The sequence below is a fragment of the Capra hircus genome, chromosome 26 (genome assembly GCF_001704415.2).
Source record: "Capra hircus breed San Clemente chromosome 26, ASM170441v1, whole genome shotgun sequence".
Lineage (NCBI taxonomy): Eukaryota > Metazoa > Chordata > Mammalia > Artiodactyla > Bovidae > Capra > Capra hircus.
The window spans coordinates 39,955,944-39,972,499 of record NC_030833.1 but is presented as its reverse complement, the minus strand read 5'-3'; the positions used below and the strand labels follow the sequence as shown (position 1 = coordinate 39,972,499).

At 34.9% G+C, this 16,556-nt stretch overlaps 1 protein-coding gene across 5 annotated transcripts in view; it reads left to right on the top strand.

Annotated features, from left to right (window-relative positions):
- The window catches only part of KIF20B (kinesin family member 20B), an 82,811-nt gene that overhangs the window by 26,247 nt on the left and 40,008 nt on the right, over positions 1-16,556 (top strand). For 4 of the 5 annotated variants that reach the window (XM_018041593.1, XM_013975077.2, XM_018041592.1 and 1 more), the window contains 6 exons: positions 1,644-1,783; positions 2,321-2,459; positions 3,463-3,691; positions 4,470-4,522; positions 5,862-5,954; positions 11,831-11,984. In XM_018041593.1, the coding sequence (XP_017897082.1) occupies positions 1,644-1,783; positions 2,321-2,459; positions 3,463-3,691; positions 4,470-4,522; positions 5,862-5,954; positions 11,831-11,984 (808 nt within the window). The remainder of the gene's footprint in view (positions 1-1,643; positions 1,784-2,320; positions 2,460-3,462; positions 3,692-4,469; positions 4,523-5,861; positions 5,955-11,830; positions 11,985-16,556) is intronic. The other variant, XM_005698202.3, reaches the window with a different exon arrangement.

Below are 16,556 nucleotides of genomic sequence, written 5' to 3'. Positions count from 1 at the left end.
TATTAAAGATCATTATGAAATATATTGATAACAACATTTATGCTTAAAATTCATTTAACTTGAATAACCAACCAGAATTTTTTTCATTCAATACTTTATCATATACTAACAGTAATAGAAAACTAGTTGTTGGGAATTACTTACAGAAACCAATTTCCCAAGGTATTCCCACATTGATACAGATTTCTTTTGAGTCTCCCACATTTCTTCTTCGGTGTGAAAAGTGAAAGTGTTAGTAAGTCGTGTCTGACTCTGTGACCCAATGAGCTCTTCTGCCAGGCTCCTCTGTCCATGGGATTTCCTAGGCAAAATTTCTGTAGTGGCTTGCCATTCCCTTCTGCAGAGGATCTTTCCCACCCAGGGATTGAACCTGGGTCTCCTACATTGCAGATGGATTCTGTACCATCTGAGCCATTAGAGAAGCCCCTCTTCTTCAATAGTTACTGAGTTACTATTAAATATTTATTGTTTTAAACTGGGAAAAGTCTGTGGTTATTTAAAAATTATAAAAGTATTATATAATCATGATAGAATCTAGAAAAAGGGAAATATAAATGTCTGTAAATCTACTGATCGTGTTAATGGATTTTTACTGTTACAATATTAACAGATTTTCTTCATTTAAAAATAAGTTGTGGAAATTATGAATTGTAAATATGTCATCATAATTCATTACAGTAGTTTTACTGTATAATGGTACCATAGTTGAACCCATTTCTTAAGCTTGACTTTTGAGTTGAGTGTTATTTCTTTTTTGTTTACATACAATCACTCATTGTTGCAAAAAACACAGTGACTATTTTATAGCCAAAACATAAAATTATTTCCTCAGTAGGAGTTCTTAGAATTTCAAAGTCAAGATATCTGTAAAATATTTTCAAATATAAAATTGAGAAAGTGAAAGATCTGTAGCTTTGAGAGAGTTTATTAATTAGTTTATTATTGAGAAACTTTAATCAGAAACCTTAAAAAAAGGCTATCAGGCTCTTTTCTTGACTGTTATAATTTACATACCTATACCGGCTATAATGTCAAATTTTAATTGTTTTATTGTTCATTGTCCATATTACATGATTAATTATGTGTGTGCTTTCAATGACAGAGTTGTTGCTTACATTTGAATAGTTATAGAAACCCGATAAAATATGTAATATCTCCCTTTGCCATTTTGAAAACTGGGGATTCGCAGTAACTGCTCTGTGTAACATGTCAACTTTATATTTTGGCAGACTAACTTGAAACTCAGACTTAAGCATTTACCACAGGCTTCGTCCTTACTTTCCCTACCTAGGAAATTTGAGTGCTCCTACTAAGTATAAAAAGGGTTGCGTGGATTAAATGAAATAAAATACGAACTCCCCAGAGTAGTTCCTAGTAGATAATACATGCTCAGATTTTCTTTTGTCTTCATTCTTTGGGTAACCAGACAGACATTTGAACTATGTTTCTAAAATGTGGCAAGACGGGCTTGATTTTTCACATTAAACAATCTCTGCATATACATAGTTTTTAGTGAAAATACTATCTTTGTTAAAAGGAAACGTATAGTAATGAAATGAAAAGTTTTATTTTTAAACACATGGAATATCTTTCTCTTGGAATTTGTTTGCTTTTTAATTAGAATTTTAATATTTATATTTTAGAAACTTTTGGATTTAATAGAAAATTTGAAAAAAAAACTAATAAATGAAAGAAAGGAAAAGTTAACGTTGGAATTTAAAATTCGTGAAGAAGTTACACAGGAATTTACTCAGTATTTGGCCCAACGAGAAGCTGACTTTAAGTAAGTTTTTTTGTTCATGTCCAATAAAAATTGAAAATCTTATTTACTTGTGAAAAAAAATTTTTCTGTTTTGCTTTTTTATATTAGGTGACTTCTAAACTCTCACCTTTATGCAAGCTTGAAAATAGCTGTTACTAATCCCTTTGATGACTGTGAGTTATATATGAGTGATCATTTAAATTGACTTTTAGTTTATAAATCTTTTTATTTACTGTCTGAGCCACCAGGGACTTCCCTGGTGGCTCAGATGGTAAAGAATCTGCCTTCAATGCAAGAGACCTGGGCTCGATTCCTGGGTCAGAAAGATCCCCTGGAGAAGGAAATATCAACCCACTTCAGTATTCTTGCCTGGAAAGTCCCATGGACAGTTGAGCCTAGTGGGCTAGTCAGTGGGGTGTCAGAGAGTTGGACACGACTCAGCAACTAACATTTTCACACTTTCACTTTAATTTATAATGTGCTTAATCTTAAATTTAAAATAAAAATGTAAAGTAGTGGTTTTTCTGTTTCTTAATGGGATTAATTTCTTTTATGAAGGGAAACTCTCCTTCAGGAACGAGAAATTTTAGAAGAAAATGCTGAATGTCGTTTGGCTATTTTCAAGGATTTGATTGGTAAATGTGATGCTCAAGAAGAATCAAAGAATGAAGATCATGCCCTGAAGGATGAAACTGAAGTATGTTAACTGAAATGTTAAATACATGAAGCATAGGTGCCGGGAGTTAGCATATGACATCAGTGATAATTCAGTATACTTCAGAGTTTAAAAAACTTAATATGTAACTTTACTCTAAGTAGATGAGCTTTGTTAGGAATGTAAACACAAATAGTTTAAGTATAGCTATTGAACTTAGAAAAAAATATCTTTTACATTTATATCTTAGTTTGGTGTTATTTGAGTCATTGTGGTGTTTGTAGGTAGATTGCTTTTTGTCTGATTATGGGATACTCACTCAGATTTGTTTTAAACTTAAGAATTTTACATGGCTGACAGACCTGTAGGGTCATTTAATTCCCTTCTGATTAAAAAAAAAATATTTATATATAGAAAAATCACTCTTGCTTGGCCGAATAACCATTCTCTACTGTTGAGGAAACATTTTTCTTCTCTGCTGCTTCTACGGAAGCTGAAATCAATCACATCTTTTTGGAATGGTTGGTTGTTTTTGTTTTGCTTTGTATTTTAATTAGTTCAGCGGTCCAGGATGATGATGTCTAGGCTCTTGCCATCAAACCATCATTCTGTGTCCCTGACATAGTTTGGGATTCAGTCTGATTTGTGAAAATGAGGATTTGTTTCTTCAGCTTTCCCAAAAAATCTTTTAAAGACTCGTTATATGACTAAGAGTATACCTGAACTAGGTAATTATAATTGTTCTATAAACTGTACATAAACAACAAACAGTTTATGACATTGTTCTTACGGAGAAATAATGTCTCATGTTCCATAAAATAGAAGATGACTAATGGAACACATCTTTTTCATATTTGGAGGTACTTCTATATAAGAAAACATAAACATGTCTATAGTCACCTAATAGGAAAACACAAAATATGTTTAAAAAATTGTAAGTTGTGCATTTGTTTTGCTATTTGTTTTTAAAACACGCTAGATGGTACCACACTGAAGTAGTGAAAGCCACTGTTAACATTAGGCATGTGGTTTTTGCTATTTTTAGGAAGGACATAATTATGTAGGAATTGAAGATATTATTGATTCTCTTCAAGATGATGTCACTGGTATTAAGAAACAGGCTGAAATTGCTCACTTATATATTGCATCTCTTGCTGACCCCCAGGAAGCTATTGGTTGTTTAGAAATAAAGTTTAATCAAGTTAAAGCTGAATTAGCTAAAACCAAAGAAGAATTAATCAAAACCCAAGAAGAGTTAAAAAAGAGAGAAAGTGGTAAGTGGCTGTATTATATCCCTATGTAGATGTTATAAATTCTTAAAAAGACAGTTGGTACGTATGAGGTTTATGCAGCTTATTTACCAAGTGGTCAGAAAATGATGGAGGTAACATTTGATATTTTACCATTCGTATCAGTTTCCAGTAATTTACTAGTAAAAGTATATTTTTCCTTTTCTTTACTTTTAGACTAATATTACTAGAAAATAGACTTTCAGGAAAACCCAAAACCTAAGTATAGCTTTATCAGCAAATTAAGAAATCTCATAGGAAATTGTAAAGCTGTGAAGTTTGTTCATTTGTGTGTGTGTGTGTGTGTGTGTGTGTGTGTGTGTGTGTGTGTGTGTGTGTGTGTGTGTGTGTGTGGTGGGGGACTGGCAGAGGTTGTCACATCTGAGTTGCAAATATTAGATGAAATACTCTGCCCTTTTCTGTGTGAAACAAGATGGGTGGAAAATAGCAGATAAGTGATGCCTCATTATGAAGTGGATCAGAAAGGTATAAGCTACTTCTCTTCTGACATTATTCCAGAAATTTTCTACTATTGGGCAGACAGCATTCATTTTTGCCCTGGGGTTTGAAAGTGGCTTTTTCAGAAACATTACTGTCTGGTGGTAGAATTTGTAGCTGTGTGTGTGCTTCTGTTGCTGTGAAAATTCTTTTTCCTGAGTATAACAATGAAGTGTCTACTGTAGCAGCTTATGTTTCATGTTTATTTAGCGATATATTTTTTTAGGTGCTTAGATATTTATTTTTAATTTTCTTACTTTTTCAGAATCAGAAATTAATTTAAATTCATTGGTTCAAGAGCTTGAGAAATCTAATAAGGTAATGCTTTTAAGCTTTATCTTGATAAGGAAATTAATAAGTAAAATAGACAGCATGAATAATTAATGAGTATATAAGTGCCTTCACTCTCATACCTCTTTCCACATATGGTCTCTAGAAAGTTTCTTTGGCCTTTCCAGAAAAGATTTTATTTGTATATGTGCATATATGTGTGTGTGTATGTGTGTAACATACATCTTTTAAAAATTTTATATGAATAGGATTGTAGGTCTGTGTCTTGCTTTCTTCCCTTAGAAGGCATCTTAGATCTGTATGTGCTGCCAGAGAATCATCTCTATGTCATTCTTTTACCAGGTGCATTGTGTTGAATAGATTATTTAAATAGTATTTATCTTGTCTGAAGTTACTGTTTTAAAATTTAGGATATGGTCTGATCAGTGTGCAGCATCAGAATCTGAAAATCTCTAGCACTTTATACCTTCAGATCAGATAATTACTCTAAGTGGTTGTAGATGGATTTGACATTGTTCGATCTAAGTATGAAATTGCAGATATACATAGAAGTGAAGTGAATTTAAAACTCTAAACTTAATATTTTTCCTGACCTTCTTTTAACTTATATTTGTTCTTCTAAAGAGCTGAATATTTTAACATATGCTCAGATATAAATAATTCAAAATCTTGGCATCTAATACCCAGTACTTAAAAAGATAACCAAAATAGTGTACTCAATACAAGACATTTTAGCTGTCGTTTAGATAGTTCCTATTCTCCTCCTTTTCTTTTATTTATTTTCCTATTTATAAAGATAGCTGTTGGTTGTAAACATACTGTTATATTAAACTATGTAAAACAGAAGGTACAGTAGTCCCCTGTAATGTCTCTCTTATATTGAAAACAAATCCGAACCAACTTGGTTGGTAGCTCTTTGAGATTATTTTATGTATATATACACATACATACACACATACATGTATTTTTTATAGTACATTTTCTATGAACTCTTTTAAGTTCTTTAGTTGTCTAAGTCTCAGAACAACCTTATGATGTAGATACTATTTTTTGTTTTTTTATGTAGGCATTAAATAACTTGCTTGAGGTTCACAACTAGAAAGTAGAGAAGCTAGGAATCAAACCCAGATCATGTGACTCCTGATTCCTCTTATCCATTATGATATATTGCTTCTCTTTCATTTTATATTTAGGCATGTTAATTTTTTAAATGAAAATAAAGTCATGCTATGCATAGTGTATTGCTATTATTTTTTGTTTTGTTTGCTTAATCTTAAAATTTGAAGGAATTCTAAACTGTATCATATTTGCATTCTTGTTATCCCCAAAGTACATTCACTAAACTTTGTTTTTTTCCTTCCCAAAGAAAATAATTATGCAGAATCAAAGAATTCAAGAGTTAATGGATAAAATTGACCAAAAAGAGGATACTATTATGGAAAACACATGTAAAGGCAGTGTAAGAATCTAACTTTATTTGTGTTATAAATTAAATAAAGAGTATGTTTGGTTTGCTTTAAAATAATTTAAAATAGCTTATACAACTGAGACTCATTCACTAAGAATGTTGACTTGCTTATCTTGGCATTGAATTCAATGCACTATCGTGCCAATATGAAGTTTTGAGAACTTAGAAGATGGCAGTTTGATCTCCACAGACTAAGCTATGAATGCTTTGTACATAAGAGGGACAAGTCCGTGTAGCCCTTAAAAGTTTAAGCCTCAGCAAACTGGATGGGGAGCTCTGGGGTGAAAGAAACTTAAATGTGCTTTGATATCCATGGATCATAAAGATCTGTATCTCTTTGTAGCTCTGCTCTATTGATATATCTGTCTATATCTGTACATCCATCTCTGTAGAACTATAAATGACATTTCATTTTAGAAGCTTGTTTCTATTTTATACAGTTTTGCTAAAGTTCATCTATTTAATAGCAGGGATAGTTTCTTTTAAAAATTACATTATTAACTATAGCATATAAAGCCTTTCTGGGCTTGTCAGGGCTCAGCAGTGAAGAAGCCGCTTGCCATGCAGGAGGTATGGATTTGATCTCTGGGTCAGGAAGATCTCCTGCAGAAGGAAATGGCAACCCAGTCCAGTGTGTCTTGCTGACGAATCCCATGGACAGAGGAGCCTTGTGGGCTACACTCCATACTGTTGCAAAAGAATTGGACATGACTCAGTGACTAAAATATAAACTATAACATTTTAAGGGTTTTTAAGTATCCTTTCAAATAGAAATTTAAGTAATTTTATGTTTAGTTAGTTTAGGATTGGATGATCAGCCTGTCTTTTAGTTGTTTTTTAAATTAAACAATGGTTTGGCTTTCTTTTATATTCATTTTTTATTGCAGGTACCTTCAAATTATTTTTTAACATATTGTTAATAACACAATAGGTTGAGTAAATTAATAGCTAAACCTCTCTGCTTTTGTATGTCTTTTCTCTAACAGGCAAGCGTGGTATACAGTAGTTCCCCTTTATCTGCAATTTCAGTTTCTGTGGGTTAACCATGGTCAGAAGGATTAAATGAAAAATGCCTGAAATAATTCATGAGTTTTACACTGTGTGATGTTCTGAGTAGTATGGTGAAATCTTAGGCCATATTGCTCCATCCTGCCTGCTTGGCCTGACTCATCACTTTGTCTAGCTTATCCCTCCTGTTAGTCTTATTTATCAGATTGTCTGTTGTTGGTATCATAGTGCTTGTGTTCGAGTTATGCTGATTTTGCTTAATAATGCCCCCAAAGCAGAAGAGTAGTGATGCTGACAATTTGGATATGTCATAGAGAAGCTATAAAGTGCTTTGTTTAAAAGTAAAGGTGAAAAAAAAAAGTAAAGGTGAAAATTCTCAATAAGGAAAGAAAAAGTTTATATGCTGAGGTTGCTAAGATCTATGGTAAGAATGAATCTTCTATTTGTGAAATTGTGAAGAAGGAAAACGAAAATTTGTGCTAGTTTTGCTGTTACACCTCAAACTGCAAAAGTTATGGCCGTAGAGCACAAATGCTTAAGATGTAAAAAGCACTAAATTTGTAAAAGATAATTTTGAGAGCAACAGAGGCTGCATTCACATAACTTATTATGGTATATTGTTACAACTGTTCTATTATTTAATTATTGTTAATCTCATTCTGTGCTTAATTTTTCTAAAAAATTTATTTGGCTCTGCCAGATCTTAGTTGTGGCGTGAGGGATTTTAGTTGCAGCATGTAGGATCTAGTTTCCTGACGAGGGATCAAACCTGAGCCCCGGGCACTGGGAGCAGGAAGTCTTAGCCACTGGGCCACCAGGGAGGTCCCTGTGCTTAATTTTTTAATTAAACTTTAGTTCAGTTCAGTTCAGTCGCTCAGTCGTGTCTGACTCTCTGCGACCCCATGAATCGCAGCGCTCCAGGCCTCATACTAAACTTTGTAAGCATGTACAGGAAAAAGCATAGTGTAAATAGGATTCAATATTTCCATGGTTTCAGGCAACTACTAGGTCTCAGGATGTATTCTCTGGGATTTCTTTGGAAGGAATGATGCTAAAGCTGAAACTCCAATACTTTGGCCACCTCATGTGAAGAGTTGACTTATTGGAAAAGACTCTGATGCTGGGAGGGATTGGGGGCAGGAGGAGAAGGGGACGACCGAGGATGAGATGGCTGGATGGCATCACTGATTCGATGGATGTGAGTCTGAGTGAACTCTGGGAGTTGGTGATGGACAGGGAGGCCTGGCGTGCTGCAATTCATGGAGTCGCAAGGAGTCGGACATGACTGAGCGACTGAACTGAAGCAGGGACTACCATATTATAAAATGTTACATTTGACCCTGCTTTGTGTCTTGAGAGTTGAACGCTAGTACCCACAATTTTCTCTGTATCATCTCAACATCAAATAGGTTTTTGATACTACAAGGGTAAATAAGGAACATTGTCTGGAGAAGCATAGCTCATCCTCTGTCTGCTCTTGTAGCAGACCTCTCTTTTGGCATTTATTAGATGCATTATTCACCCCATCTGACTTTTTGTCACTTCTGTTGAATACATTATTGTAAATTAATTAATAATTATATTAACAGTTTAGGATTTATGTTAATATAGTTATCAACAAATTATATTGGTAATGTAATTAATATTTTAATTATAATTTATAATTATATATTATTGGATTTTTTTTGTCAGATCTATTATATGTATTATTGTGTAACTTTTCTGAACTGGGAGAAATACCCCTGTAGTAAGGTAGAGAGTTAGGAGGAGAAGCATAAAATGATTTATTTTGTCAAGAAAAACAGATTCTGTGTGCCCAGTGCTCTGCTAGATTCTAGGAATTATACAGATTAATAAAAACTACTCCCCTTAACAACTCCCCAGTAAGAGAAAACCAAGATAAATGTATTTATAATGAAGTGTGCAGTGGTAGTCAGTATGTACAAGAAGCTGAGAATGGACAGGGTTTGAGAGAATACTTTGTGCAGATGAAAATGATTAAGTTGAATCTTAAATGGCAAGTGAAAGTTATTTAGTCCAAAGTAGGAGCAGTTGGTGGGTGTGAGGGACAAGAAGATACACTGCTTTTCTAGATAAAAGAATCAGAATGCACAGTCATGGACATATGAGAAGGTTTTCAGTCATTATAGGAAAGTGTAAGTTTTAAGTTTGCTCAAGAAGAAAGTCTGAAGCAGGAGAGGTGAATGATGAACCTAGGAGCAGTATACTGGGGTAAGGTGGTGTGTGTGTGTTAGTCACTCAGTCCTGTCCGACTCTGCAGCCCCATGGACCACAGCCCTCCAGACTTTTCTGTCCATGGGATTGATTCTCCAGGCAAGAATACCGGAGTGGGTTGACATTTCTTTCTCCAGGGGATCTTCCTGACCCAGGGATCAAATCCGGATCTCCTGCATTGCAGGCAGATTCTTTACAATCTGAGCCACCGGGGAAGCAGAAGGCCTTAAATACTTCATTAAAGCATTTGGGTTGTATTCTGTAGGCAGCAAGGAGTCTAAGGAAAAGAATAGCAAAGTTGATTTTTTATTTTGAGTTGATATTTTTAGAAACTTGGAAGATGGATTGAGGTGGAATTAGAATGAAGGCTGGGAGACCAACTAGAAAACTCTTGGAAAAGTTCAGGTGATAGTTGATGAGGATTTTGATTTAAGGTAGTTGGGTAGTGGTGGTATGGATTAAGAAGAGGAAATTGATTTGTGAAATAAAAGAAGGAAAAACTTTTTACAACTTAGGGCTTTTGACATTTTCAAGTAAATGAATTGCTGGACCTCCAGACTCTTAGCACTTTGAGATTATTTGCCACCTGTTTTTGTTCTGAGTGAGTGAGTGAAAGTTGCTCAGTCTGTCGGACTTTGCGACCTCATGGACTATACAGTACATGGAATTCTCCAGGTCAAAATACTGGAGTGGGTAGCTGTTCTCTCCAGGGGCTCTTCCCACCCAGGGATCAAACCCAGGTCTTTGGCATTGCAGATGGATTGTTTACCAGCTGAGCCACCAGGGAAGCCCAGGAATACTGAAGTGGATAGCCTATCCCTTCTCCAGGGCATTTTTTGACCCAGGAATCGAACTGGTGTCTCCTGCATTGCAGGTGAATTCTTTACCCGCTGAGCTCCCAGGACTTGATCTGAATTTTAAGTTCAGCCTTTGATTTGTTGAAGGTTAAGAAAAAAAAACCAAAACCAGAAAAACTAGAAAAAGAGAAGCCAGAGACAGATCACTTCTGGTGCCTACAACTTTGAAGAAGAATGTTGGAACTTTAGCAGGGGATTATATCTATTTCTGTAGTATGTTTGCATATCACATAATGTTAATAATGTTTATGTAAATAATAGTAAAAAAAGCAATATAAAATAAGCAGTATTCCTAATTTAATAATCCTTGTCTTTGAGTAAAGTTTTTAGGTAGGCTGTAGACTCTGTTTTATCAACTAACTTAAAACAGTGTGCTAAATTGTTCACATAAATAAACAAATGCAAAGTAAATTAGAACTTAACCTGACTGTGCTGATCAGCTGTTCATCTGGGGTCACTGTTCCAAAGAGTCCAAAACAGACTCTTTTAATGATAAAAGTTTGTTTTGAATGGTTCTGTAGCATCCTTCCTACCAAGAATACTCTAGGCAGAAAATACTCCTTTCGGTAACTGACACTTGTGGAGGATAGATTTTTTTCTTGGTGAAGATTGTATAATTTGAAGAGGAGAAAATTGATTAGGTGATTATAATACATCTGAACGTGAAAGGGGGACAACTTAAAATTGTCATGGACTGTTTGAAAATTCAGACTTTGTCAGAGGTCTGATTCCTCTATCCCAGGACTTTGTCACTTATCAGTGACACCAAGGGACTAATTGTGAAAAAGCCTGGAGGTTGTTCTTGATATTCTTTGTTTAGGGCTATCTAAAAAGATTGCTTTTTAAAAAATCATTATGAAGTAAAATCATTTTAGTCTGTATCTTAGCAAAGTGATGATTTTATAATATAAAATGATGTTTTATTTTCTCATATAGTTTTACCCACCACCTACCTGCCCCCTGCAAATGGATTGCTACCAATATGTAGGGATTTAATTCATTTCTGCCTTTCCCAAACCTTTAATTACTTTATAAACATGCACTTAATTGCTAAGGTTTCACCCTTCTTTCTGGGTACCTTTCTGCTGTCCTATTAGGGAGGTGTAGTCTTTGCCTTAAAAAATGAAACTCTAAGTGGTCTTTTTCATCTAGATAAACTAGGAGCTCAGTTTTAAAGCAGTATGTAGATTGTGTATCTTTGAATATACAAAGGCTAGAAGCTAAGATTAGAACTTTTTCTGGGATTTGTTAAAGTGTAGGACATGGTTATTTTGAGCTTTGGTTGCAAAACAAAATGATTGATGTTTTCTACTTATTCATGATTATTCAAAATTTTAAGTGAAAGTATCTATAAGGAGCAATTATGTCATAGTGTTTTCCTATTTCTCTTTGTCAAAGCTCATTTTGTTTATGATTTAGAGGTAAGTGTTTTAGGACTTGGTTATCTGCAAATAAGTCTAACCCACCTGATCTTAGAAAATCTAAAGATGAATCTGTTTTTAGTTTTGGTATCAGGATGAAGCTACACAGTTACTTTTTTTTTGGGGGGGGGGTCCTGCTTAGTGATTATACAAGTTAGTTAATATTACTTATTTCGTAGAGTCATCAGTTATTTTAGGGTGGGGTGAGATTTAGGAAATAACCTAGAAAATATCTCAACAAACTTGAAAATACAATTTTTATGATGCAGTATTGAATTTTAATTTATATAGTTATATTTATTATAGCTTTTTATATGTGAACTAATTTTAATTTATTTTACTTTAGGACAATGTTGGTAATTCTTCTTTAATAATAAACAATAAATTGGTTTGTAATGAAATGACTGAAATGTCTAAGGACAGCAAAACTAAAACGTATTCAGGAAGAAAAAGATTAAATGAAACTGAACTTCAACAAGATGAACCACCAGCAAAGAAAGGTACTTCTTCAGCTGCTAACAGGAGGCCATTAAGAAAGCTAACTCCTAAACCAGGAAACACAAAAGTTGCAAGTAGAAGGAAATTTACTTATCTAAGGAAGAAACCTGAGAAAATCTAAGTGTCCCTAATTTTTACACTGACATGTTATAAACTGTCTAGAGGATGCAGGTGTTTAAAGCCGCCTTCATTTTAATGCTTTTAGATGTTGTGCTCTTACCAGTTTAGCATCATGGTAATTCTCTTATTTCTGTGACTGTCGTAATTGAAAGTCACCTTTTCTGTCAGAATTTCTCCACACTTTTTTTCCCTCTTCTTTTTTCATTTGAAGGAAAGGCCATTTAACAGGAAGACTTTGAGCTAAACGTTACAAAAGGCAAATGTGGTCAAGTTGTGTTTACTATGAAACTACTAGAAAAAAAAGTGTGTCTAAGCTTACTCACTTTATGCTATACCTCCCTGGCTATGTAGAACATAGCAGCTCTCACTTTCCCTCTAAACTATTCTGTCTTTAGGGAAACTCTTATAATATAGTACAGAGAAGGAAGACTTTCTAAGAGAACATACATTACTTTAGAAACCTAATTAGCTGCTTCACCTTGGGATAAATGGATAAATTAAGTCTTGCTTTGTTTATTAGTAAAATAAGTTAAATATACCTGCCTGCTAAGGTTGTTAAGAATAAAAACAATTGGATAATACACCAATATAATACAGGCTTCACAGAACCTCAGTAAAAGTAATGTTTTTAAAAGTAGTTGATGTAAAGGATAATATAGCAGTAGTTGGACATAACTGAGTGACTGAACTGATAGCATTAGCTATATTAATGTAATAGTTTATGAGCTAATAGGTTGAAGCTAATATGCATTTGTTGCTGTTCAGTCACTCATTTGTGTCTGGCTTTTTGGGACCGTGTGCACTGCAGTGTCGGAGAAGGCAATGGCAGCCTACTCCAGTACTCTTGCCTGGAAAATCCCAGGGGCGGAGGAGCCTGGTAGGCTGCAGTCCATGGGGTCGCAAAAGCGACTTAGCAGCAGCAGCACTGCAGCACGCCAGGCTTCCCTGTCCTTAACTATCTACTGGAGATTGCTCAAGCTCATGTCCACCGAATTGGTGATGCCATCCAACCGTTTTATCCTCTATTGCCCATTTCTCTTCCTTCCTTCAATCTTTCCCAGCAGTAGGGTCTTTTCCAGTGAGTTGGTTCTTTGCATCAGGTGGCCAAAGTATTGGAGCTTCAATGTTAGTCCTTCCCATGAATATTCAGGGTTGATTTCCTTTACTATTGACTGGCTTGACCTTCTCGCTGTCCAAGGGACTTGTGAGAGTTTTCTCCAGCACCACAGTTCAAAAGCATCAATTCTTTGTCAGTCAGACTTCCTTATGGTCCAACTCTCACATCTGTACATGATACTGGAAAAAACCAAAGCTTGACTAGATGGACCTTTGTCAGCAAAATGATGTTTGCTTTTTAACGTGCTGTTTAGGTTAGTCATAGCTTTTTTTCTAAGGAGCAAGCATCTCTTAATTCAGTGGCTTTAGTTACTGTCCACAGTGATTCGGGAGCCCAAGAAAATAAAATCTGTTTCTACTGTTTCTACTTTTTCTTTATTTATTTGCTATGAAGTGATGGAACTGGATGCCATGATCTTAATTTTTTGAAAGTTGAGTTTTAAGCCAGCCTTTTCACTGTCCTCTTTCAACCTTCATCAGGAAGCTATAAAGTTCCTTTTCATTTTCTGCCATTAGAGTGGTATCATCTGCATATCTGAAGTTGTTGATATTTCTTCCAGCAATCTTAATTTCAGCTTGTGATTCATCCAGTCTGGCATTTTGCTTGATTTACTCTGCATATAATTTAAATAAGCAGGGTGACACTATACAGCCTTGACTTACTCTTTTGCCAATTTGGAACCAGTCTGTTGTTCCATGTCCAATTCTAACTGTTGCTTCTTCACCTTTTTATAGGTTTCTCAGGAGGCAAGTCAGATGGTCTGGTATTCCCATCTCTTTAAGAATTTTCCACAGTTTCTTGTGATCCACACAGTCAAAAGCTTTAGCATAATCAATGAAGCAGAAGTAGATGTTTTTCTGGAATTCCCTTGCTTTTTCTATGATCCAGCAGATGTTGCCAATTTGACCTCTGGTTCCTCTGCCTTTTCTAAAGGCGGCATGAACATCTGGAAGTTCTCAGTTAACTTACTGTTGAAGCCTAGCTTGGAGAATTTTTTTTTTAATATATATATTTTTTAATATAAATTTTATTTTAATTGGAGGCTAATTACAATACTGTATTGGTTTTTACCATACATTGACATGAATCTGCCATGGGTATACATGTGTTTTGAGCATTACTTTGCTAGTGTGTGAAATGAGTGCAGTTGTGTGGTAGTTTGAACATTCTTTGGCATTGCCCTTCTTTGGGACTAGAATGAAAACTTGGCTTTTCTAGTCCTGTGGCTGTTGCTGAGTTTTCCAAATTTGCTGGCATATTGAGTACAACACTTTAATAGCATCATCTTTTAGGATTTGAAATAGCTCTGCTGGAATTCCATTACCTCCGCTAGCTTTGTTCGTAGTGATGCTTCCTAAGGCCCACTTGACTTCACACTCCAAGGCGTCTGGCTCTAGGTGAGTAATCACTCCATTGTGGTTATCTGGGTCATGAAGATCTTTTTTTGTACAGTTCTTCTGTATATTCTTGCCACCTCTTCTTAATATCTTCTGTCTCTGTTAGGTCCATACCATTTCTGTCCCTTATTGTGACCATCTTTGCATGAAACATTCCCTTGGTATCTAATTTTCTTGAAGAGATCTCTAGTCTTTCCCATTCTGTTGTTTTCCTCTGTTTCTTTGCATTGTTCACTTTGGAAGGTTGTCTTATTTCTCCTTGCTATTCGTTGGTACTTTGCATTCAAGATAGGTATATCTTTCCTTTTCTCCTTTGCCTTTTGCTTCTCTTCTTTTCTCAGCCATTTGTAAGGCCTCCACAAACATTTTGCCTTTTTACATTTCTTTTTCTTGGGGATGGTTTTGATCACTGCCTCCTGTACAGTGTATGAACCTCCGTCCATAGTTCTTTAGGCACTGGAGAAGGGAATGGCAAACTACCCCTTCAGCATTCTTGCCTTGAGAACCCCATGAACAGTATGAAACAGCACACTAATATGCATCGTCATTTTCTATTATCCACTGAATGAATGGTGCCTTAACTACAGGGAGTATAATCCTTTTATGATTTCCATAGCACTGTTCCTCTGTTTTTTCACCTTGTTTGGGGCCATAGAGTAGTTGAGAATTCAGGGTAGATGAGAATGTAGGATCTGTAGATCACTAGGAAGTGGAAGTGTACAGGAGCGAGTGATCCACATGGTACAGCTAATCCTAAGGGTAACCCCATTCATGGAAGAGATGATTATATAATAGTCTGGGTTGTTAGTAATAAATAATTTGGATGTGAGTAGGTTTATAAATTTAGGTAACAAAATACTTCCCCCCCAAAAAAAATCATAACCACTGTGGCTATTTCTTAATTTTTTGTTGTTAAGAGACTATAAGGACTACATAAGAGATCATATGAAAATTGTAGCTATAATATAACCATTTTTGCCCTCAACCTGCTACTAAAAAAATCTCCAAAACAAAATATGTGATTTCTGTAGGATAGGATTGTAGGATAGGATTGGGGGCTGATAGTTATGCAGGATTGATGTTTTCTGCTCTTAAAAGGAAATGCAAAGCTATTTCCCTATGAAAGTGAATTTACTTCTTTGTGTCACTATATCTGTACTTTGGGTAAGCTGATTAACCATGTAAACATTTCTAGAAATAAGCCTTCAGAATAGTAGTAAAGGAGACAAACCAGAAATATGCTGTAGTCTGCTCTCCTATGACTTTTCAACCAAAACTAATTTTTGTAGCAAAATATAGGTAAAGCAGCATATGTACAGGTTGGATGTGGTGGAAATATTAAAGTAACTGTCTTATTGCTATGTTTACTTTTTATAAGTTAACCTATATTAGGCTCATATACTGTATAATCTACTTCATCTTTATGGCTAGACTAATAATTTAATTTCTCCCTAACACTGTTCTGAATATGTTCTATGAATCCTTTGATATGAAACATAAAAATTTCTAAAAGGATAATGTGAATATCTGAATATCAGATGCAAATCTAATTTCCTGAAGTATCTTATGTAATTATCTAGTTTATTAAAGTATAGTAAGAGAACAACATGACAAAATGCTTTTATTGATCACAAAAGCTATGTTGTACTTGATTTAATTTACCTCAAGGTTTAGGGATATGTCCATACAGTATACATGACTCAAGTCTCTTCTCTCAGTATATTCAGGATTTATTTGTGAGCTCTGAATTTCTGATTATCATTTTTAACTTGCTTACATCCCATCTCTCTTGATAAAGGGTTCAGACATTTTTTTTTATAACTTGTCTTCTTAAAGGGCAGAAGGATTAGTCATTTCCACTGGTGAAGTTCCACCGATGAAGTCATAGGTGTGAAAATTGTGTCATAAGTACAAAATTACTTAAAGGGAAAGTAGAACAG